At 40.9% G+C, this 25,463-nt stretch overlaps 1 protein-coding gene across 1 annotated transcript in view; it reads left to right on the forward strand.

The window, feature by feature from the left end:
* The window catches only part of ADAMTSL1 (ADAMTS like 1), a 480,443-nt gene that overhangs the window by 232,965 nt on the left and 222,015 nt on the right, over window positions 1–25,463 (forward strand). Inside the window, exons 11-12 of the mRNA XM_032634985.1 lie at window positions 16,412–16,713; window positions 23,165–23,294. Coding sequence (XP_032490876.1) covers window positions 16,412–16,713; window positions 23,165–23,294 — 432 coding nt within the window. The remainder of the gene's footprint in view (window positions 1–16,411; window positions 16,714–23,164; window positions 23,295–25,463) is intronic.

A 25,463-nucleotide genomic window follows, 5' to 3' on the forward strand; every position in this document is an offset into this window, starting at 1 on the left:
ATAGCCACTCACAAAAATGAAAGGGTAAGTGAGATATATCTGAGGTCAAAGGAAGCTTATTAGCTTTTCTTTTCCCTTTCTTGCCGGGATTGGTATCAGATGGATACCAGGTCTTTGCCCCACTTGATCAAGGTCCCACACTGGCTCAGTCTGATCAAGGCCATGAAATCTGTAAGACCACTAGGCACAGATTTTCCAGATACTTCAGGAGAGGAAACAAGGAAGAGAGACAAACTTAAGTTGGTTGATTGATTGACCAATAACTGGATATTGATTCTACTGCAATAGACTGATAGGCCTCTCTGCTACATCATTTTTAAAAATACAGGAAAGCACTTTATTGATGAATTTCATCTATGACCAAAGCAGTTTCTCTGACTGATGATTTTCCAGATTAATTTATTTAATACAAGTACTAGGCTCAGTGCTATGCATTGGTACCTAAGACATGTTATGTTACCCACCCTCCAAGAGCTCACAGTATAGCATTCAGGATACAAAATGGTTTCCAAATTCAACCTGTAGTTTAAATTTTACTAAATATAATATATAAATTAAGATTATAATTTATATATTCAAAAGCAATTTAGAACCTCTTCTGAGTCATCCTGTTTGAATCTTAATCTGATATGGTTTGCCAGAACACAGATTGTATTCTGAATCACACCCTAAACATCAAGAGATTGAAGAAGAAATCCAAAATGCAGATTGGTAAAATGACCAAAGTTCATGTGTAAAAAAAATGGTACTTGGTTTCACAGAAAAATGGTTTATATATAAGGTAACACATTTCTTACTTAAAAGGATAAGAAGCAAAACATAGATTATTTCTGTATCATAAAGTTGCTACAGCATTTTGTTTGCAACTTCTTTGAGAAAAGGCTTTAAGAAAAAGCAGCTAGCCACTGCAGAACTTTGGAGGAAAGGCAGTGGTTAAAGATATAGCGCAACTTTTATGTGACTATATAAAGGCTTGAAACTTTGTTTCTCTCCTGCCAGTACCTGGCTTGACAGACCTTCTTGCTGCTGGAGAGGAAGGAAGCAGTTCATTTTAGAGGGGTATTAACTCTTGAATCCGCTAAGGGGTCCTATTTAAGGCACAGAAAGATGCCACGTAATTGGAGCTAGTTACTCCTTATACGTATTCCTAGATTCAATACATTTAAAGCCAGATAGGTATTATTTTACGTACGTAAACTCTGCTCTCCCGTACATTATATTTTGTCATTTGGTCTAAAGCGTAATTCTGGGAGTAATATTGCATTATGACCGATGTTAAATAATATGACAAAGTTTAAATTAGATCAAAACACCTTATACTAATAATTAAAAGTCTTCCTCTTTATTAGATACCTCTCAAATGAAAGCTGTAAGTAGAGTTTAATGCTTCTGCAGAAGCATCACATAGACCACATTCAACTATAATTTGTAATGAGTGTTTTCCACTAAAACTCTGATTAAGATGCATTATGCGTAACTTTGATCTTAAGAAAATCCCTAAAGTAGTAAACACATAGTTTTAACCATTGAAACTATAGCCATCTATTAGATTATTAAATTTTACTCTTGGTGTAGTGGAATTGCCATTTGGCATGATTAATCTGAATTGAAGTTGATTGTAATTGGAGTGCCGGGTAAAGGAAATATGTATACTGTTATGCTCAGAACAATAATTACTTTTATACAAAAATGAAATAAATGACAGCTGTAGAATAAGGTCATGAAAGGTATGTGGTCTGCACATTTTAATACACTTTACTGTTTACCACACTGAACCCTAGGAAAGGTCCTACGTGTCACATTATTTTTTTTAACTGATTTTGAATTTTAAAAACATAATTTTGAAGGGTCTTAATTCTTTTTTTAAAACCACACAGACTAGTTTCTGAATGTATGGAACAACCTATAATTACTCTCCATAGTATAATGAAAAAATGATACGCTGTCAGCAAGGCTCTCCTTCCCCCCCACCAAAGAGACTCACATTGCTTAAATTATATAGTAATGTTTAGAAGCTGTGGTTGTCACTTATGAACTAATACAGAGAAGAGAAGCGAGAACAGTGGTCCAGGACTATTATCTCTTGCTTTGGCTCCAGTTAACATGGAGAGTTCTGTAATAAAACAGCAAATAGCATTTACTGCCCCTTATGTAGAATAAAAATATTATCACCAGCCTGTCTCATTAAATACTATGGGGAAATCAGTAGCTTAAAGTCTTTAGTATATGGAGATACCATTATTGAATGTCAGATTCTTTTGGTAAGCCCAAAATGAAAAAAAAATTGGGCTTATCACTGTAGCCAAAAATACGTTTGAAAGCAACCACTCTAAGACATGTTTAGAAGAAAACTATAGTAAAATACTGAACTGCCAAGACATAACTAAAACTTTATAGAACAGAAGTATGTTACATATTCCGCTAAACTAAACGCCATGCAGAAGGTACAAATACAGTTATTAGTCTCATAGAGTAGCTGAAATAAATATCAATAGTGGGTCACGTGATAGTAATGAACTTACTGTTGATGAGATTCATCTTATGAAGCTGCAGCTTCATTTATAAATGCTTTCAGACATTGTCTTTTCCTCAGCAAAGACCTGGGTTTTTTTTTAACAGTGTATTCGATTCCTGTGGCACAAAGGTAGGAACGTTGTGATGAGTATATTTTCTTGATCTGCAGAAAATGCCTTCTTAACCCACTTGTGGGAGTCCTGCACTCTAAACTGACTTTTCACTGGTGGCCATAATTCGCCTTCATCCACACACACGTTTTGATCAGGTTTTCCTGACAACGCACATCAAGAATCTTTAAGCAGCTTTGTCGCTCTTCATTGAGCAGGGCAGCGTGAACAAGATCCAGCCCCAAACTGAGACTAAGGGATGGGAGGCTTTAGCTACTGAAGCTGATCAAGCACAGGCAACCTTATAAATTCACACAGTAAAGTGAACTTGCGTCCAAGGATGTCAGCTGAGAAATCCATAGAAATCCCTGCTACGCAATTAACATGGAAAGAATTATGGTTTGAGATAGACTTGTACAAAAAAATAAGATTCTGGGAGAGTTGCATTTTTCTGAGGGTAATAGCAGTGCCATTCTACCACTAGAAAGGGGGAAACGGGAGAGGGACGGACAGAATCCTCTTCTGCTGTTATTCAAACTATGTGTTTTTGAATTTGCCTCCAGCTGATGAGAGTAATGTTAGATTTAGGACACGTCACTGAAATGCCAGCTGGTTGCTTCCACTGACCAATATATGGAAACAGCTTTCTAGGTATTTTTTAAACCCTCAAAATTTTACTTCTGTTTGGTGAGGGATCAGAACTACATTGTGGTCATCCAATTATACTCATTAATCAGATAGAAGCTAAAGAAATCACTGACTTGATTTTGCATCTCCTGCTTTTATACCTTCCTTTCAGTCTTTGTTGGGACGTGTGCATGAACAGCATGCCCACTTCAAGCCAAGTACACAGCATGGCCACTTTGATAGCTTAATTTCTTGAGCAAAAATGAAACTATGGTGACTTCTAGGACCTGTCAAGACAGCTGTCTACTGCTACTGTAGTTAATCAGCTGGCCTTCTTAAAAAACCTGATCTGACTTGGAATAGGAAGAAGATTTTTCATTTTCTTAACTCCTTCAAGCCACTCACAAGCCACCCAATGCCCTAGAAGGTGATGGCGTGGGGGCTCTCGATGCCCTACCTTTCTCTTTCTAGACTTTCTGCTCTCTGAATCAAGTCATCCCAGGGAGAGGAAGGTCAGACTAATTGGGCATCTAGGGAAGTCAGGTCCACCCCAGAGTGATTTCAGTTGCCAGGAGTGCTTGGATGGCTCAGAACAAGTGACGGGAGACAGGTGATTCCCTTGGGTACACTTGACCAGCACCGCCATTTTAACTAGCCGTCCCTCCATCAAACCGCAGCATACACCAGGTAGAGACCCCTAACGGTGCTGTCCTTTCAAAGGTGGGATTGGGTGGTCCTCTGTGCCTTGATCTTACACTTAAAAAAATGTTGACTTATCTTATTAGATTTTTCGTGAACAGCTTTACTGCATGGTTAGGACAACATTTTGGGGCTGCGACACAATACCCAAGCCTTAAATGTATTGCCACAAATAACCTTGGTGTGAGCCATATTAAAAAGGAAGAAGAAGGAAAGCAAGTGGGCAGAAGGCAGAGGTAATATCTGGATGCCAGATGGCATCAGCTTAGTGATGGGGCTGATTCAGTAAGAGGCAAAGGGAAATTCCTGTCATGCATCTGTGTGAACAGAACCCACGAGGAATTAAGATACAGAAAGAAAAGCCAATGAGAGTCTCCATTGTGATCCTATAGTCATTAAATGGTTCGTTTACCTTGGTGAAAATAGTATTTAAATATATAATATTCAAGCTATATGTTTATATTAGTCCATATTTATATCCAGTAAGTTGTCTGAGAATGTGGATGGCTTAACTCAGTGGTTAAGAATGTGAATTCATACTTTTTTAAAGTGGTTAGGACTGTTAATTGTGTGACACGTGATTTTATATTTTCCCCCAAAGGATATTTAGGGAATCAAACACTGGTAATGGATCCAGATAGTTTTGCTGTTCATATCCTCAATACAAGGTGCCTCAAGTACATTCTCTTTGTGAATCTCAGGCCACAGAACATAAAAGGAAACATCTTCTATATAGAGAGAAACAGATATATCTCTTAGGAATTCAGAGTCACCTAAGATCAAGAAATGTAAACACTATTTGCAGATCATTAAACCCTCAAAAAGGATGTTCAAGCAGAACATGGCATTAGAGTTACGGGATAAAAAAGCACGAAAGCATTTAATTCTGATTTGGCACAAGGCGGAGTGAAAGCCTCATGCTGGCCAGACTGCATGAGCCCTTATCCCCATAACGATCGTGACCTCTCTCCTTTCCAACTCCTTCCTTTCTGGTCTCCCTGTCTACCCAGATCGTTCTTATCCCTTATATCCTCTGCAGATGCTTAATATGAATTCTTTGGCTGATTATGTATTTTAAATAACACTGGACCTGCTAATTGTTCACTCCTCATAATGAAAGAAGCTGAATTCACTCTTAAGTCACCTGCTCTGGGCCAGACTTTGTGTCAAATGCAGGTACGGTAAAAAGTAACCCAATAGTCCCTGCCCTCAAGGAACCACAGATAATTTCCTAAAATATGAAATTTTTTCAGGTACATCAGGCTGCCAACTATGTGAGTTGGTGAGGGGGGGTGAGTCTGTATATTTGTGTGCTCAAACAGGAATACAGCCCCGCTGGAATCAAAGTAAAAAGCACCTTAACTATCGATCAAAGCTACATGCATGGTAGCAGCATGCACAGTGGTGAAAAGTGTGGCCTCCAGGGACCGACCTCCTGGGTGTGAATCATGGATCCCCCAACAGTAAGAGGGAACCCTGACAAATCACTTAACCCCAGAGACCTTAATTTCCTCATTTGAGAAACGAACATAATGGTATCTATATCACAAGGCTATTTAGAGGATTAAGTTATGTGTAAAGTACCTGGTATGCAGAAAACTCTGTTTAGGTGTTAACTGTGGTTATGATTGGACCTTTTCCAGCATCATTCATCTTCTTAGAGAATATTTAAGTAAGTAAAATTGTATAATAATTGCTCATTTACAAATGGAGAAATTGAGGCAGGTCTTATCTCTGCCTCATACATGTCATATCATGTGGCATGTGAGAGAACCACAGGTAACCCCAAATAACCCCAAATTCAACTAGTGGTTCCCCAGCTAGCACCACCTTCCTGTGTCTCCTCTTTGAAGACTCACTTGTAAGAGGCACACTTTGAATTTAGGCGAGAATTTATCCTAAGGGACAAGGGTTAGTTACCTTTATTTGAACCAAAAGAAATCTATAGCAAATGGCAAAAATTAATAAGGAAAGTTTAGAAAATGCTCGGATGGAAAAGCATCCTCTCTCAACTCTGAGTTACGTCCAGTTGATACCCCAAGCTTGCTCCCGGCATGCACAGAGACAGAAAAATCAATAACAAATTCAAGAGAGCAGACAGAGCCATTTTTATGTAGTCATTAGAAAAGCCTTTCTTGCAAACCAAGAAGTTCTACATTTGTCAGCCCCTCCTACTGTCTCCACTTAATGCTCAGTCTGGAGCTACTTTCAGAACTAAATCTGAACTACTGCTCAGCTGAGCCCTAGAGAGTGGCAAAGACAAATTAATGGGATCCTTGTGTGCCAAAATACAGTATGGACCCTGTCACCACCAATATATGTTAAGTCCATTAAGGTCATTTTTAATGAACTGAACTTTTCTTTGGAAAGCTTTGCCAAACTTGTTGAATTAAGGGAAAGAAACCTTTACAAAATTGCAAGATAAACTAATTCCACTCCATGTGAAGAAGAAATGGTTCATGACAAGTATTCTGAGTTTACAATATTTTAGATTTTTCTCCAAGTCAGAGAAAATAATATGCATGAAAATCTACATTCTTTTATTAAGCTAAGAACTCCAAATGCACTAATAACATTGTAAGCTATAATGGCATTTTAGTTCCTGGGATATGGCTTTTTAACTCATCAGACTAGCCTTAAGGAAAACCAAACTTTTAAATCATGTTCTGTTCACGTAGGTCGGAAAAGCAACGGAGAGAAAGATGGTCTGAAACGAGTGTCGTAGCCTCATTTTTCATTGGTGGAGAGTGATTTGGCTCCATTGTACCTTCTCATACAGTTAAGGGTGTGTGTTCTCTTTTTCCCAAATCTCTGTGTGTAATGAGTTTTAAAGAGTGGGCTCCTCTAAACTAGGAACAATTCCATAATGCTCCAGAGTCTTCACTGTTGGGTGGCTGGTTGTGTAATAAGGCAGTGTTAGACCAGAGTCATGTATAAATTACTGAAGGCATCCTCTGTCTCAAAGCTGCCCCAAATCCTTTTATTCTGTAAAGCAGCATTTTTATTGAGATTTAACATAAGTATGATAGACACAGAACTTAAACTTGTCTCAAGCTACATGATAACCCAAACCCCGTCAAGATGAATCAAGGCCAGCACATACTGCCCAAAGGCAGCTATAAGAAATAAAAATAAATAAACCCATGATAGCTACTAAATCTGGGCACAGTCACCTTTTGAAAGACCATAAGAAACTTCTAAAACAGGAAAATGGTTTCAGATTTTCCATGCCAATGCCTGGAACTTAAAAGTATGATTTAATTTCTTTGAAGTTTTAGGCTATTGCCTCTTTATCTAGCTTGGTTTCAACCTCTGGAGACAAGAATAAGCCCAATATCAAATCACTCATAACATCAACCCTTACCCTCCTATTTACCCACTCACTTATTCATTTGAAAAAAAAATGTATTTTTGATCACCTATTATGTGAAGTTCTACCTTCATGGAGGTTTGGTCTAATAAATGAGATGGTTATTCCATAAAGATTCACACTGGATTATCAAAAACTGATCGCTGTTATAAGAAAATGAAGAGGTTCTGTCAAGAGTCTGACAGGGGCCCCCAAAAGGTCTGGGAGTCAGGGAAGTCTTCTTTGAGAAGGGACATGTCAGCTGAGACCTGTAGGATGAGCGGAAGTTATTCTAAGCTGAGAGAAGGGAGGAGGGTCATCCAGAGAGTGATCCACACATGCCAAAACTCTGAGTCAGGAAAGAATTACACACATTTAAGCAAGTGAAGGAAGACTAGTATGTCTGGAAGCTAGTGACTGGGCGGGGGGTGGGGAGAATTGTAGGAGATGAAGATGGATAATGGCATGATATAAACCTGGGTAAGGAGTTTGGCTTTGTTTCTGGGTATAGCAGGAACAATGAAAAGGTTTACATTTTAAGAGCCCCCTGGCTACAGCATGAAGAAAGCATTATTAAGAGCTAACAGAGGAAGAAAACAGACCAGTAGCTATTGTGGTAGTCCAGGGGAGAGCAGATATTAGCATCAATGATCCGGCTTACATGGCAGCCTTAGAGCCAGGACAATGAGGTGGTAAAGAGCATGGATTCTATAGTAAATGGCCATGGTTTGAATCTTGACTCTGCCATTTATTTAGCAGTATGACCTTGGGAATATCTGTGTCTCAATTTTATCATCTAGAAATTGGGATGAAAATATAATTGTTAAAATATAATTTATTTTTGTTAAATATATAAGTTGTTAAAATATTTTCAGAAAGGTAAAATCGTGATTTATAAATATAAAATGAGCACTTGTCTAACTTTTTATTTAACTCATGAATTATGACAGAATCAATAAGATGTTAAAACTAGTTCTAATGTGAATTGGATTTAGAAAAGTTTATATTTTCTATCAGACAAAATTATTTGCATTGACATGAACAGAAAAATAAGTTCCGTCGCTATGAACGAGAAACATCTACATCATCACTAGCTCTCTGCAAGGAAACTTTCATCTCCATGGAGTTGCAAAATAGACTAGCCAAAGACAGAGACTCACACTTCCATAGAATTTGACAGCCCCTGAAAGTCTGCTAGTAATCTTGTTTGTCCATATCACAATGACAGTACCCATCTCCTAACAGTGTTATAATGAGCTAATATATAGAAATGCTCAAAACATATCAGTGAACGTTAGCTATTATTGTTGTGGTTGTTGCTGTTATTATATCAAGGTGGTAGTAGTCGAGATGGAGAGAGGTAAATGAATTTCAGATACATTTTTGAGGGAGAATTAATAGAATTTGGGAATCGTTTCAAAGTGAGGAACTAGGGAAAATGAGGAGTCAAGAATAACTCCTGATTTTTCATGTGAGCAATTAGCTACCTAGTTGAATCATTTGCTGTGATGGAGAAGGTTGGAAGAGGAATCGGATGCTAAGAAAGGGAATCAAGAGTTCCATTTTGGACACTTTAAGTTGGAGGTACCTTTGAAATATCCAAGTGAACATGCCACTCAGGAGAGATGTCAATGTGTACCGGCTAAGAGCATGAAACCTTACTAGGTGTGTGGCTTATATCTCAGTTTCCTCATCTGTATATTAAATGGAGATAATAATAATTCTTTTCTCATCAGGTTATTGTTAGGATTTAACAACATTTATTTATAAAGCACTTAGAAGTGAGGCTGACACATAAGAAGCACTGCATAATTTTTTGATAAATAGATTGTGTTAAATTAATGTTTATTCCCTCCAAAGAGTAAAATGGCTTGCTATCCCAAATCTTACTTTAAAAAAAAAGTTTCGATATGAAGCTCAGACAAAAGGTATAGACTGGAGGGTAAATACTTAGAAGTTGCCTGTACTTTGGTGGTATTTGAAACCAAGAATCATTGGTGAGCACATCAGAAGACCGCACCAAACTGAGCCTTCAGGCACTGCAATATTTAGAGTTTGAGGAGAGGAGAAGGATCTAGAAAAGGAGCCTGAGAAGGAAGTGACCAGAAAAGAAAAACAAAAACCTGGAAAGCTTGGTGTCATGTAAGTCAAGGAGAAAGTAATTCAAGAAAAAAGGCACAATCAGGTGTGCTGGATGCTACCGGAAACAAGATGACTGAGCACTGGATTTGTCGGGAAGAGAAGACAATGTGGGACCAATACTCTTAAACATTTATTATCAACTGTCTTTTTTCTGGCTTTTCCCTTATTGTTAAAGAAGAACAACATCCCGATGGTCAAGAGGGTCCCTCCTTTAGTAAGATTCCTGCTAATATCTTTTTTTATTTATTTATTTTTTGGCTGCATTGGGTCTTAGTTGTGGCACGTGGAATCTTTCGTTGTGGTGCACGGGCTCCAGAGCACGTGGGCTCTGTAGTTGCAGCACGTGGGCTCTCTAGTTGTGGTGCACAGGCTCAGTGGTTGCGGCACGCGGGCTTAGTTGGGTTCTTAACCACTGGACCACCCGGGAAGTCCCATCCTTCTAATATCTTGTCTGGAACCATATTAGAGGAAGCTGGGTCAGACCTACAAGATGAGTTTAACAGAGTACTCAAATGTACAAGGTACTAGGCTTTGAAAGAGCCCAGTCATCTCTGGCTCGTTGGAACTTGGAGAGAACTCTGATCTCCTGCAGCATTTCCTTCTAGTACAGCGTCTCTTTGAAAGGAAAATGTGCTCTTTAATGCAGTCAGCCTTTCTTCCCCCACTTCCAGCACTGAGCATTTCCACAAGAAAGCCATTGAGGCATTCTTGCCAAGGCCAGCTGCCTCTCAAAGAACCCAAAAGGGCAACACTATCCTGAGAAAAAGAAGTCAACTACTTGGAAAATGCCACTAAATATTGCTGTCCCAGGACTGCCTTAGAATGTTATGGAATTGGGTCCTTCCTTCACATCACTGGCTAGCGGCACTAGACGGGGCAGTCACTGAATTTTTTTTTTTTTCAAATAATTGTATTGGTGACTGTATCAAAATTGTCATTTGTTTTGTCATCTTAATTTCTAGAACCATTCTATTCTTGGTTATGCTACTAGGTACCTTACAGTGCTGAAGACCCTCACAACTCAGGCGTGATACTTAAGGATGTGAGGAACGTATGAAAAAAAGTGGTGCTATTAGATGTTTTGCAGAGTGATGTCCTGGGCACCTTTGCAAAATTTTGCTTGGAGACTTCAATATGCATTTCATAACCAGCATGAATTATTTGCAATTCCAGAGACTTGTAAGCTAACAGCTGCAGTTGAGAAATATTTTCATAATTTCACATTCAGATCAAGTATCCTTGACTAAAAAGCTTTCACAATAAGTTAGATTCCCATTTATTTGGAATGATTTAGGTGTGGTTCTAAGTGAATGTAGAGGCATATTTTAGATAAGTGTTCTCTCAAAACTTTAATGCTTTAGCTATATATATATATATATATATATATATATATAAAAAGCTATAGAATTTATTTGTATTTCACAAGTTTTTCATGCACTTTCTTCATTTTTTTAATAGTTCTATGAAATTTTATCATGGACATAGATTCATATAACCACCACCACAATCAGGATACAAAACTGTTCCATCATCCCCCCCAAACTCTCACCTACTCTCCCTTTATAACCACTTTTCCCACAAACCAAGCCCCTAGTTGCTACAATGACAAAAGAATTCATAAATAAGTTTGATTTAAGAACCCAATGTCAGTGAATTAGATGTATATATTCATTAATGAAATTGTCTAGCTTTGTGTTGAAAAGCCAGTGGTTACTTCTCGTACAAACATGAAATGCAAAGCTAGCTATATTTTTAAATAATCATTTTAAGTTTGTCTTAGTATGATGGATTTTTTTTTTTTAGTATGATGGATTTTATAAGTAAATCACTTTAAAACTCCTAGAGTGATTCAGTTAAAGAGTTGCCTGCCCTTTGTAACATTCCAAAGGTTTTTTGTTTGTTTACTAGTTTGGAGGATTTTTTTTTAAAACATCTTTCCTTTTAATTTCATTGAGGGACATTGAATAAATCACTAAGTAGATGAAAGAATGTGTTTCCCTTTCCCTCTCCTAGTTCCTTTCCCACCCAGCAGCAATTATTTTTTTCTCATAGATCCAAATGCCTCTTCGATACAAATGCCCAAATGCCCAGCTAGGTTTAAGTAACTGCACCTTTTCCTAAAGATTTTACTGTCTCAAAGATTGTCCAGAATCAGGAGAAGAACCAACTCTTCAAAACTAAAGAAAAAGAATAGAGAAAGATTGAACTAAAAATAAGATGAGTTAATATGAAATGCCATTTTTACCAATGACGTATGATGAATTTTTTGTCCCCAAATGACATATTTATGTAAAAGACTTTCTGGTTAATTTGGCGTAGAATTACTTAGAGAGTACTTTATTTTTCCAATATACTCTTCTCCAGATCCCTCTGTGGCCACTGGTTAGGTGAGAAAATTTTAGAAAGGGAATAATCATTATTCTCATGTGCATATAAAATAAACATCTGTCAAAGATTGTATTTACCTCATTAATTAATGAAGAAACCAGGAATATGTTACAACCGACTTAAAGGAAATTTAAAAGAACCAAATATATTCAGGCAAATAAGAATACTGGAATGAATTTATAAGTAGATGCACAATGGGTCTATCCACAGGACAACCAATTGCATTCCACAAGACAATCTTCATTTCTATGGGAAAGAATCTCATGATCAATTTCCTGCAGTTTAAAAGTTGTAAGATAGGGCTTCCCTGGTGGCGCAGTGGTTGAGAGTCCGCCTGCCCATGCAGGGGACGCGGGTTCGTGCCCCGGTCCGGGAAGATCCCACATGCCGCGGAGCGGCTGGGCCTGTGAGCCATGGCCACTGAGCCTGTCCTCCGCAACGGGAGAGGCCACAACAGTGAGAGGTCCACGTACTGCAAAAAAAAAAAAAAAAAAAAGTTGTAAGATAATTCACAGTCAATGAAAGATTTTAAAATTTTATAATAACTAGGAACAATGCACTGGACAGAATATTCAGTAATCTTTGGGGTCCCTTTTAAGTTTTTATAATTTTTTTCTACACTCTTCAGTTCATTCCCTCCTCTCCCCTCACCCTAACATCACCAAAAGAAAGAGGAAAAAGAAATCCACAACCCCTTTCAACTTATAACTCAAATGTTATAAGATTGAAAACTAAACAAAAGTTAAATATTTCTAATGTGATTTTCTGCAAGTTTCAACTTGCATTTTGAAACTAGAGAATGGGGTGAGGCTCCTAACAGCATCAAAAAAACACAACTATAGAGCTACTATATTGTGCTACTCTTTTTTTGAATAATCCCAATGATTTTTTTTTGAACAAGCACTCATATGAAAGGAGGAGAGAGGAAAGGAAGGGAGAAAAGAAAAAAAAATATCAGGCCATGTGTGTATAAAACTAGAGCTAAGTCTGCAGTAATGTGAGACTAACCAAGAGCGAACTGTTTCTCTTTAGCATCATATTAATAAAGTAATAGTTTTTATTATTTCAGTCCACGCTTCTGACTCCGTAATAGCCACTAATAAACTAAACCACTTTGGGATTTTCCAGGTGAATTTGATTATCACTCTTTTCTATTTCGTAATAGGGACTGTGGTAATACCTCTAATTAAAGGATAAGTATTTTGGTAGTGAAATGAACAATGAACCTTGCAAACAGAAGACCAGAGAGAAACATAAATTACTTATTTGCCAGGGTTCTGTTCGTTTGTTTGTTTTATCCTGGAGATGGGAAAACTAAATGCAGAAATCATATCAATCATTTCTGAAGCTCAAGCCCACCTTTGAAAGAACTCACTTATCCAAGCCATTCTTCATCCATCTGGCAATAGTGCTGCTAACCAAAAGAATTTTTAAAGTACCCAAATTAAACTTCAATAATACACTGTACATCAAAACGATAAATATACTGATTTTTAAAAGACACATTGACTCCATTTTAAAGGTCCCACTTTAAAGGTTCTAACTCAGCAAGAACTACTCAAGATGCGTCTTCTAAACATTGCAGTTAAACCTCCTAGCTCATATGACTGCCCTCTCACTGACCTTGCTTCCTCCCACTTGTGGCCAGAAAACTCAAGATAGTAAATACAGAGTTGGGAGATCTAGGGATATGGGGGAAGGTTTCACATGAAAAACAGTTATTATTCATTTGGCCGTTTGCACTATTAGATATTTTTCTTTTGAAATACAATCTCCTGCCTTCAGTGAGAGAGAATAGTATATCATCCAGTGTATGCACTAGAGATATTAGGATGACTGCCAAAAGACAGCACCACTTAAAGACCAAATTGTTCTTAATTGGTGTGAACTTGATGAAGACCTAAGGATAGTGGGTTGGGAGATAAGCCAGTAAGGCTGTTTGACACTTGATAAGGTTCTCACTTGGGAGACATAAAGTAGATTAACCCTAAGTATCCCGACAGTCAAAAATACACACACGCACCCTCACGCACATATCTCTTTACTTTGTTCATTTAGATGCTACTTTAAAGTAAACAAGTCTCAATCATTGCAGTGAGTTCATGGGGCGTCGGTAGCACCCCTTTTCTACTTAGTGTGCTTTTGGTGTATCTTCCCAGTCCTGGAGAGAGAACAAATGCAAAGTGATTCATGTTATAGGCAAGGAGAGCTGAGGGTTTCATTTGTGCAGCCTTTATGTTCTAGATTTCATCTGGGACTCACTTTTTATCTAGGAGATAATCCATAAACAAATCAGTTTAGCTACTTGTCATAAGTTTATATATATAGGAAAAAGATGGAAACAGAGGTTATTGCAACAACAAAGCTTCACAAACATGGCCCACAAAGACTAAAATCTTCCTTATCTGGCCCTTTACGGAAAAAGCTATTTGAGACTTGGTCTCTTGGAATAGTCACCGAAGAGGGCTATTATAGCTGACAGAACAATAATCCTTCCTGTATGGGAAAAGCTAATAGGGTGCCATTCTTTCTGAGATCTTGTCATCTTCTTCATTTGAAAACAAAATTCAGGACCACATTATTAAACAAGCATTATTCATCACTATTGTCAAAGCTGGCAGACTTATCATTTGCTTCTAGGTTTCTCTTATACATAAAATAGTTTGGTATGTATTTTCCTTTCTGTCCACACCTGGGCTGTAAAGTTCAGTGCTTGTGTATTTGTTATGGTCCTTGTTCCAGGACTCAGGCAGATAGATGTGAATGTGTAATAAGAGGGTTAAAATTATTTCGATTGCAGATTTTGGTTTTACATTCCTAAAAGACTGCTACAGGTAGCGTTATTTAAAGAGGGAAAGACATTTTAATCTTTTAGGATACTGTTTTCCCCACCACGTTCTCTAGGTGCCAGGAGATGGTTTGGAATTCAAAAAAGAAAGAGGGAGGTGACTCTATGATGAGAATTTCTTGGGAATAATTCTGGGTGATGCTTCTTCCCTCATGCACCTTCTTGACAAGGTTGTATGTGACCTTCGTTCACCCCTAGGGGATGGCTCTTCAAAGGAAACAAGCCTCAGGCCTTTCTTTTTTTTTTTTTTTTTTTAACATCTTTATTGGAGTATAATTGCTTTGCAATGGTGTGTTAGTTTCTGCTTTACAACAAAATGTATCAGTTATATATATACACGTATGTTGCCATATCTCTTCCCTCTTGTGTCTCCCTCCCTCCCACCCTCCCTATCCCACCCCTCCAGGCGATCACAAAGCACCGAGCTGATCTCCCTGTGCTATGCTCAGGCCTTTCTTAAAGGGACTCCCTCCATGCCTCAGACACCATGGGTCTGGGTCTCCGGGCCAGTCCCCCTGCTCTGCACACAGCCCAGGCTCGGGCCCAGGCCACATCTTCGTTGTGCTTCTTCCAGTTTGAAAACTTGGATTGGTTTCCTGTTAGAATTTCAGTTTCCCTAAACTAGATAGGAACTATTTTCACTTGCTGAGATTTAATGCTATAACCTTCTTATCACTTCTTTCCTTTTCTGCCAAAGTCAAGGTTAAAGAGCCAGGTTTGCATGCCTCCTCAGCATGACTCCCTGTTCAAAAGCAGTAGGATCATGAAAAAGTAAATTTTTTTTTAAAATTCCAAAGTCCTTTCTCCAGATTATTATACTAACTTTGTAAAAATGTTAGTGGTTCCCTCTGGGCTTTTTTTCTCTAGGCACTTCTCAAGGTCATTGCAGATATGGCCATTGTTGATTAGTGGGAGGAAAAAAGCCTTTTTGGAATTTGGATATTGTCCTACATTCTAGAGAAACTCAGAGAAAAACCAAGTTCTCCCTAATGTGGCTTTTCTCGGTGGGGAGGCGCTGGAGGCTGTTGAACAAACTCGTATGAATGCAGAGCCCCCTCGTTTACTGTGACATGCCTGTGGATTTAAATTTGTAGCAGGGCTTTTCTGTAGGATATAAAAAGAACCGCAGTCCAGACTAATTCAAAGAATGTGTGAGGAACAAGGCTCTGCTCCATTCTTGGAAACTTACAAAAAAACCTCTTTCTCTTTCTGTATATAAATAAATCTTGGGAAGCACATTGAGCAGAAAAGCAAAGAAAGTTACAGAACCTGAAATTCAGACTAAAAACAAAACAAAAAAATACTTCCTTAAATATCTCTGAGGGCTGATTTTGTTAGAGTTTTTCGTATTAGTATTACTCTGCTGGAAGAATAGCCGGCATCTGCAGGGGGCACAAGTGCTGGGATTTAGATCGATAGAGAAGAAACCAATTCCCTGCTCCAAAGAGCTACCACTGTGGGTGCAAAGCAGGGAGAAAGCAGGTGGTCTGTGGCTGGAATGTCTTCCAGCTGGGGGTTCATATGACACTCACGAAGAAACCAATCCAGAAACAGTGGCAAGTGAGCTCATGAACTACACCGAAGCGCCCAACACAGGACAGGGTGGCTGAGCCCTGAGCACATCCTGGGACGGCACTGGGCCACGGTGGCAGGTGGGATGAGGACCCTCCCAGTACCCGCGGTCTCCTGTTTGGGGCTTCTCATCCTGTCCTCTTGTTTGCTTGCGGACTGCAGGTTCATCCCAGAGGCCTGGTCGGCCTGCACGGTCACCTGTGGTGTGGGGACCCAGGTGCGAATAGTCCGGTGCCAGGTGCTCCTGTCTTTCTCTCAGTCCGTGGCCGACCTGCCCGTTGACGAATGTGAAGGGCCCAAGCCGGCATCGCAGCGCCCCTGCTACGCAGGACCCTGCAACGGGGAGGTTCCTGAGTTTAACCCGGAAGAGACGGGTGGCCTCTTCGGTGGCCTGCAGGATTTTGACCAGCTCTACGACTGGGAGTATGAGGGCTTCACCAAGTGCTCCGAGTCATGTGGAGGAGGTAAGAAGGGGGCTCTGGCTCAGATCCTTGCCACCGTCTTGTCCTTTTTCTGTAACTTCTCTCTCTGCGTGCAACTGTGTCACGTGATTGCCTCTAGTCCAAGAATGATAAGTAGGGGGAGAAAGCCATTCTAAATGTAAAGCGGCCTGAATGAAACACAGATGTATTCCTCTTTGGGCTTGAGCAGCTTTTAGACTATCAGCTATGAGTAGCCATCACAAGTAATGCTTTTGCTTTTAGTTGTCATTCTGACGTTTTGCAATATATCTTAGCATATCTGACTGAGAAACAAAGTTGACACTGACCTGGCAATGCTCTCAACATTTACTTTTATTTATCTATGCCCTTGCCTCTGTGCATGTGGTATGAACCAAGACCCAAGATGACAAGCAGTTTGCTGTTCCCAAGGACAGGGTACAGCCAATCTGATTTACTCAGCTGATTCCCAAAGTAATATCTATTGACAAAGGGAGAGGGTGTATAAGGGCAATTATAACACTGTGGTTACCTAGAACTGGAAAGAATTTAAAGAATCCTGACCCCACTGCCATTTTATAGATGAGAAAACTGAGATACAGAGAAGCTGAGTGACTTTTTCAAGATCACACAGCTAGTGAGTGACATTTGGGACTAGGCCTGCTGTTCATTTCTCGGTCAAGGGTCTTTTCATCATACCTCACTTCTTTAAGCACTTAGAGAGTTCCTGAAGCTTTCTCATTGAATGAATATTATTTAAATAATGTTCAATGTTTCCATGTATATTGACCTGGTTCTCTTAGGTCTAGTTCATGGTGATAACGGATTCAGTGATTTTTCTATTTCAGGTGTTAGTAATGGAACTGTAGTGGGAGAAGAAGGCATTTTAAATCAACAATCAATTCTTTAAGATTACGATCTTTTGTACCACTGTAGAAAATGCTTTAGATGCACGTCAACACTGTCTCCCGTGTCTACTCCCAAGAGAGATTTTGATAGGTGAGGAAACGCTAGCTGATTTCCCATCAAATCCCTGTCACTGGCTATCAGTAACCCCTGTTGTCACACTGAGGATCTGCATTCCCAGCAAAGTTTCTTACTTAATTGGTATAAAAATATCTCTATTACAATTATTTCCCCAAACTGTTTTCTAAACCATGACATTTTGGAAACTCTTTTATAAAAGCATCTTTTCTCATTACTGGGAGTGTCAGAATACATGTGCCCAAATTGTTCATGCGTAGTTGAAAAGGAATGGAACAAGTACGAGCAGAGAAATCAATTTTCTCCATTAGGTCGCTTCGTAAGCATTTAATAGTCTTGACCTTGAGGTTCTCGTTTTGTTTCGAAGCCTTCCAGTTTCAAACCATGGAGTTCTTAAGTGTTTTCGTGGAGAGCCTATTATTTTAAAACCTAGAATTTTCCATCTGATTCTGGAAGACAGTTTCTTGGAACTCCGCTAATCCATGTCCTGTGGTGCCCTCCACTCACAATGAGGACATCTTTTCTTCCACGCTTAATGAGGGAGAAGTATTAAATAAGCTTTGGTGATCTCCGAGCCCCAGCAGGAGCTCAGAGGCCAGGTGGAAAGGACACAGCAGTGGCTACAGTTGCTTCTTTCCAACATAGTGAATGACTCAAGAGTTCAGATGGTGTGTGTTTATCTCCACTTTCCATGATCATATCCCCAATTTCCACGATCACCTGAATTGAACAATCACCATCTTTAGTCTAAAATGAATGTGCTTTGAAAACGATTATTTATGATCTCTCAGTTATGATTCTCAGCTATAAGTCAAGCCATGAACTTTATGAGCAGATGGGAAAAATGATGCTGTAATGGAATATATAAATGACCAGATACCTTTATCTTTAAGATTCTAACCATTCTGCTGATCAACCAGGGGTATAAAATTCAAAGCGTAGAGAGTATGTGGAATGTTTTTCATTTAAAAGGTTTTCAGAAGCTATTGATCTGGAAATAAGATTTGTATATTTCATACACAAATGATGTCGGCTTGTAGGAACTGAGCATCTTTGTATAACATAAAGTGTACATCATTTATATCCCGTTAGGTCTTTATCTGTCAACAACTGTGCACACTTACCTACAGTTGTGTCACTGTGCCAAGGTAATATATCTAAGCCTAAAATGTTAAAAGTTGAAAATTCCAAAGTGGTGAAAATATGCTCGGGTCACATGGTCCGTATGATGCCCAGACACACTAAAAAATTATTTTGGTATACGGGATATGTATATTTTGAAGTCATTGTTTGGCAGTAACATTTTATGGTACTACCAACTTTGATCTTTCACTAAGATATAACCCACAAGGTTGAAGATATTTTTAATCATTCCTGCTGAAGCCAATCAAAAATCTGCAGGATTAGCACATAGATTTTAAATCAATTTGGGGTTATAAGACCAGTCTAGCTAATTTTATTGTTTTTGCAACCTCAAGAGATGAAATTGGATAGACACAAAAGTAACCTTTCACCTAGCAGAGGTAGCAACCAGAAGGAACTAGTTAGTAATTTAGGCTGTAGTTGGTGGCTGCGTTTCCCCAAGCTGTCATCAAATATCATGTAACAACTTTACTGTTCTGGGAGATATAATCACTGAAAATCCCATTTTCTGGAAGATTGAAAGTGAGCCTAACCTGTTCAGATCTGTGTCCTGTTGTCTCACTAACATCTCCTGGTTATATTTTAATTTTCCATATGTGAACGGATAGGTGTAGTCAAGGAGAGTAGGTTTGAACCTGAACAGCTTTTTTGACCTCCTAGATGATAAAATCGACATTAAAATCTAGCCGAAGGGGCTTCCCTGGTGGCGCAGTGGTTGAGAGTCCGCCTGCCGATGCAGGGGACACGGTTTCGTGCCCCGGTCCGGGAAGATCCCACATGCCACCGGAGCGGCTGGACCCGTGAGCCATGGCCACTGAGCCTGCGCGTCCGGAGCCTGTGCTCCGCAAGGGGAGAGGCCACAACTGTGAGAGGCCCGCGTACCGCAAAAAAAAAAAAAAAAAAAAAATCTAGCCGAAGGAAAACTTGAAATTGATTTCAGCAAGTATAAAAGGTGAAATCCTGTGCATCTTGCTCCCTTTTCCTTATGAGTCCTCTCCTTTTGCTTCTGTCAAGAAAGGAAAACTCAGAATCGGAAAGGACCATACATACACGTGTGTTCTGTGTTGGTTTAAAACGTCCTTCTCAGTGCAAAAATTAGCCCATTTGGGAAGTAGCACAGACTTGATGAGCTAACTTCTCACATCCCGGCCCGACTGCCCTGAGTCCAGTATACTGTGAACTGACAGGTGAAGTCTTCACACGTCTTCCCTCTCCAGCTTCCCACACCCCCATGCCAGGGCTGCTCCCTCACGCCACGTTGCTTCCTCCAGGCCCCCATTCCTTCCCACCGCCCCTTGGCCCAGATTGCACGCTCTGCTTTGGAATGCCCTGCCCTTTAGGCATCTCATTCATTAATGCCACAAAAATTTCTTGTGTGTTGACCACAGGGCTGGTCCCAGATCCTCGTTCATTACGACGGAGCTCTGCCCTTAGCCTCCCGCACCCCCCATCTAGGAATGCTATGACAACTGACCCTGAATGCAGTGTTGCGGAGGCCGAGGGCATCCTTCTAGAAGACGTTAGATTAGAAGGTAGTAACTCTAGAACGCTTCTTAATCTCAGCATTTAACCAACCCGAAGGTGACTTTTATCCTGAGCTAGGATTATTGGCTGGGGTCATGTAAATGTGTTCTATGTATCTCAGAAGATTACCGATGTCATTTTAGAAACTTTAACCCTTGCAGTCCCATTCCATGCAGTCCTGAAAGGACCTCAGTTCTGTAAACAAGGATTTCACAAAGTGGAAACAGGTCACATTACTCATACACCCCCAATACATGCCCTGCCCCAAGCAAGCCTTTTCAAGTAAGGCAGGTGACAAAAGCCCTGTGGTCACTTCCTGCCTCAGGAATTGCCAACTCAAATTCATAAGCTTTTCAATAGCTGACTAAAGCCAAAATATATTTTATTTTAGAGTAACATTTAGAATCTCTGGAATATTACCAGGTAGACAAATGAATTGAAACCTTAATTTCAAACAGAATCACAGCTCTAGATTCTGTATGGAACAGTTCGCCTCATCTAGCGCCTTGTCATCATGACCTTAATAATGCCAGACTGTTCTGGTGGGAAGTATCAATGAAGATATCAACAATTTCTTGTGAAGTGTTTTGCTATATCATCATACCATGAATTTCAAGTGGCTCACTCCAGCTGCAACCAGGAGGACACCGTGGAGTCAGCATTCCAGAATATGACGGAATATCTTGAATGTCTAGCATAAATCTCAAATGCTTCACCCTGAACTGGCCGTGATATATTTAAATTAAATTTTTGAAGCTCGTAAAAGGCTTAGAAAAAAGAAAGCTGACAGGGAAAATATTGTGACTGATTTTTTTTTTTTTTTTTAAGTGTTTGATTTGTCAGACTTCCTAGGAAAAAAGAAAGGCGATTCTGATTCAGGCTTTAAAATGTCACTTTTTAAATGGTGGCTTGCTGAGTGACCTCTCGAAGTCAGTGTAACGTCACCTTGGAAAGCATTAGCCTATTGATTGGGGTGATAACTTCTTGGGGAAACACAGGGTAGATAGGAGGAGGGAAGCGACAGGGCTGAGAAGTGATAGGTCTGTCGTACTATATTAGGTACTATCTGATGAAGCAATGCAGAAGATTTTAAAAAGAAAACGTACGTGTATTTATATATAAAGCTATTATATGGATTGTCACATACTCTGCTATAACTGCATACAAATATTTAACAACACATAGGTACATTTAGATGTACATATCTTTATATATATAGCTATGAGTGACTGAAAGCAAATTATCAGGAATGTCCTGTCTCTCTTCTTCTTTAAACTGAATTCTGCTGAGATGATTCCAGACAAATGTCTAGTTTATTCCTGAAGATCCCCAGCAGATGTAACATCCTCTTAGTATTTTTGAATGTTAGCGTTGTCAGTCATTAAAGCTCCAGTGCTAAGGCACAGCCACTACAGTTTCACCATTTATCAACTGTATGACCTTGGCAAGTTTTTTCACCCTTCTAAGCCTCAGTTTTCTTATCTGTAAAGTGGGGATAAAAGCGGTGCTTGCCTCATGGAGTTGTTGAGAGGATTGAATGGGGCATGTCAGGATCCTAGCCTCAATACTTGGCTAATGTTCACTCAGAGGATTTTTGCTACTGCTTTTATGACTGGGAAGCAGGATGAAATGTCTGGATATTACATTAAATTTAATATAATTTAACGATATTCAATTCATTTGACCAAATTAAAGGTCCATTCATGATAAAAACTCTCAACAAAGCGAGTATAGAGGGAATGTACCTCAACATGATAAAGGCCGTATATGGCAAGCCCACAGCTAACATCATACAAAACGGTGAAAAACTGAAAGCTTTTCCTCTAAGATCAGAAACAAGACAAGGATGTCTATTATATCTGGACACATGGTTACATGTGTCCCTGTCCCATGAAAGTCTCCATGAGAGATCCTACACCCCACCTTGGAAGAGCCGCCAAGTAACCGTACGCCAGTCGCTCCTCAAACTCGTGTTTTACTAGGTCTGTAGTTAGGGGCATGTGGGTGGCAGTGGGAACATTGTCTTCCATGGATGTCACTCGTCATTAGGCATCTTGTTCTCTTTCGTTGTTCCAACTTGCCGAGCTGCTCTAGGTCACTAAAGAAATGAACCCGAATCAGAAGGAAAGCAGCAAAGCCCTAGATGCAAGGCCCCAGAAGCACAGCAATTTACAGAATGCTGGACATTCAAACACGGCTCTGGGCCTGCCTTCCCAATACTGTCATCTCCTGTTGATTAGAATACGGTGTGTGAAGGTCTCGGGGTCATTACTTTGGTCGACCTGCTCTCCTTCTGCTTTAAATTATCCTGTTCCAGCACTGGCGGCTGCATAGCCGGGTGGCATCTTTTTTTTTTTTTTTTTTTTTTTTCGGTACGCGGGCCTCATGCTGTTGTGGCCTCTCCCATTGCGGAGCACAGGCTCCGGACGCGCAGGCTTAGCGGCCATGGCTCGCAGGCCCAGCCGCTCCGCGTCATGTGGGGTCCTCCCGGACCGGGGCACGAACCTGTGTCCCCTGCATCGGCAGGCGGACTCTCAACCACTGCGCCACCAGGGAAGCCCCCGGGTGGCATCTTTTTAAGCGTTTCAGCAGTGCTGGGAGCAGCCTCCCCACTTTGGCGGAGTTGCCCTCCTTAAGGGGCACAAACTTCTGAGTGCTTTCTCCAGACGGCTTGATGCCTGACGAGATGGGCAGCCCCGGACTCTCAACTGCCTGACACGCAGCGAGTCCTCCCAGTCGCAGAGACCTCCCACCAGCTGCCCTGTCTACACTCGCTCACCGCCCACGCTCCCACTCCGGCCTTGACAGTGTGATCTGTACACAGGTGTCCAGGAGGCGGTGGTGATCTGCCTGAACAAACAGACACGGGAGCCCGCGGATGAGAACCTGTGCGTGACCAGCCAGCGGCCGCCCCAGCTCCTGAAATCCTGCCGTTTGGATCCCTGCCCGGCAAGGTAAGAGGCGCACTGGCCGCCCTGCTGCCCAGGAGCATGTTCAGAACGGGGTACGTCTGTCCGTGGGCAAGACCAGAACGCTTACTGTTACCCAGTGTTTTGAAAACCAATTAGCGTCGGTTCAAACTTTTAGTCAAATCCACTTGAATTTAATTGAAACCAGGGCTTTGGAATTCCAGCCCAGTGGTCCGGGGTGCAGAAGCTCATGCTCCGTGCACTGAAGCAAAGCCCCGTGGTGTGGCTGGTATGTGCACAGGCCCCACTGCTGCTTTCTCCTGGAGGGAATGAGAACTGACTACGGGCTTTACGGTCTCTGCCACCTTTCAGCCTGTGCCCCGAGCCCTCCCACCCTGGTAACAGATTGGCTTGCGGATTGCAGGAACTGAAGGATCTGGGTGGTATAACTGACCCACCATGAAATCTGCATGCACACGCAGCATGCGGATTCATTATAGCGTGATCGGGGGTGTGCGTCTGTCATTCCACATGCATAAAATCAATTAGAGCATATCATTGTTCAGCCCTGCCTGGGTCTCATTATCATCCAACCTTGAGTCTTAGTTCATCAACCCAGTCACTGCTTCAGCCTACACAATGTTACGGGGTCTTGAGAGACTTTCCTTCATACACGTGTTTGGAGCAAGTCTCTGTAGAAGCTAAACCATCTCATCTATGATTCTGGTTTCAAAGGGGAGACATTTAAAGAACCAAAGCCAGACTTTCAAGTCTGCTGATGGGCTGAAGAATGTTCCCGGATCATGTCCTACGTACGGAGAGGGTTGCTCTTTCTGAAGGATATTTCTTCTGTTTCTGCAAGGTATCATGTGAGAAGCAATGTGTTGCCTACAGGAATTAACGATAGTTTTCCGGTCAGGCTAATGCTGCCTGTCTTACTTCTCAGCCAACTAGATGCCTTTCTCGGGGACTTGGAGGATACAGACTGCAGGCCTCCTCGGATCATCTCAGGGCGCCATCCCACAGTGACACTCTCCTGCTCGTCACCAGAGTTATTCTGTAGATTAGTCTGAAGGGTGGGCCTGGCTTCCCTCTTCAAATGCAGAAGTGACGAGGGCCACTAGTGCCATATTCTCCAAGGCAACCAGAAAATCAGTTAGCCACTGCTTGGAGCGCTACCCCACCCATGGGAGTAACAGCGTAAAATAGAGTCAAGAGCTGGGCCGGGAAAAACTTAGATCCGGTGCATAGAATATTGAGACACCTCTTTTTCTACCCCTGTGCACACCTCTGTCCTGACCTCACTGTTTATCAGTGAGTCTGAGACCTTGCTGCATGGGCAAGGGATCCAAACCCCTCCATTTGACTGCAGTCTCCTTAATAGGAAGCAGCAGAAGGCATAGAGCAGGGACAGCCTGCAAGGGCCTTGGCTGGCAGGTCAGGAAGCCTGGCCTCTCATCCTAGCTCGGCCACCCACTAGCTGTGTGACATTGGGCAAGACGTCTGCCCCTTCTGTTTCCATATCTGCAAAATCAATTAGCTGCACGAGATAATCTGAGGTCACCACGTCCTGCTCCAGTAATCCCATAACTCTTCATGGCTCTGTAGGCAGGAGCGTTGCACTGCCCTTACTGCTGCTTTGTGCTGATGATTGCTATCATTTCTGTTCTACTTATTTACCGTCACTTTGAAAACAAGCATGAGGGTCTTTCTAACCACATTCCAGTGGTGTAATGACATCCAAATGCTGTGATGAGCTGAGGCATGGCCAAGGAGTCAGTACCTGGGACAGACTGCACATCTTCTGGGACTTACAACCCCTAAACCCCTCCCTTCCTGGGGCAGCAGAAGGAGTAGGACACAAGACGTTACTTCCCACCCTCCAAGTACTGATTACGGTTAAATTAGATAAGCTTAATTTACAACCTTTTTATTGTCTCCAGGACAAGGACTCTTTTGGACTTAACGTTATTGCATTTGCTCCAGGTCAACTCAGTGCTTTAATGTCCACCAGCGAACCGTCAGACTGACAGGCTGGATGTCCTACTGCGCGCAGGCATGGTTTTCTTGGGCCAACTATACGTAGCTGAGTGTTTGTAGAATGATGCTAATTGAAACAACAAAGGGGGCCAAAGTGGCCCGATGTGACTCACTCTCTTTACCTCCCATCCAAGAGCCCAAACAGAGTTTCATCTTAAAAATGAGAAGTGTATA

This window comes from Phocoena sinus, chromosome 6 (assembly GCF_008692025.1).
Source record: "Phocoena sinus isolate mPhoSin1 chromosome 6, mPhoSin1.pri, whole genome shotgun sequence".
NCBI classification, from domain to species: Eukaryota; Metazoa; Chordata; class Mammalia; order Artiodactyla; family Phocoenidae; genus Phocoena; species Phocoena sinus.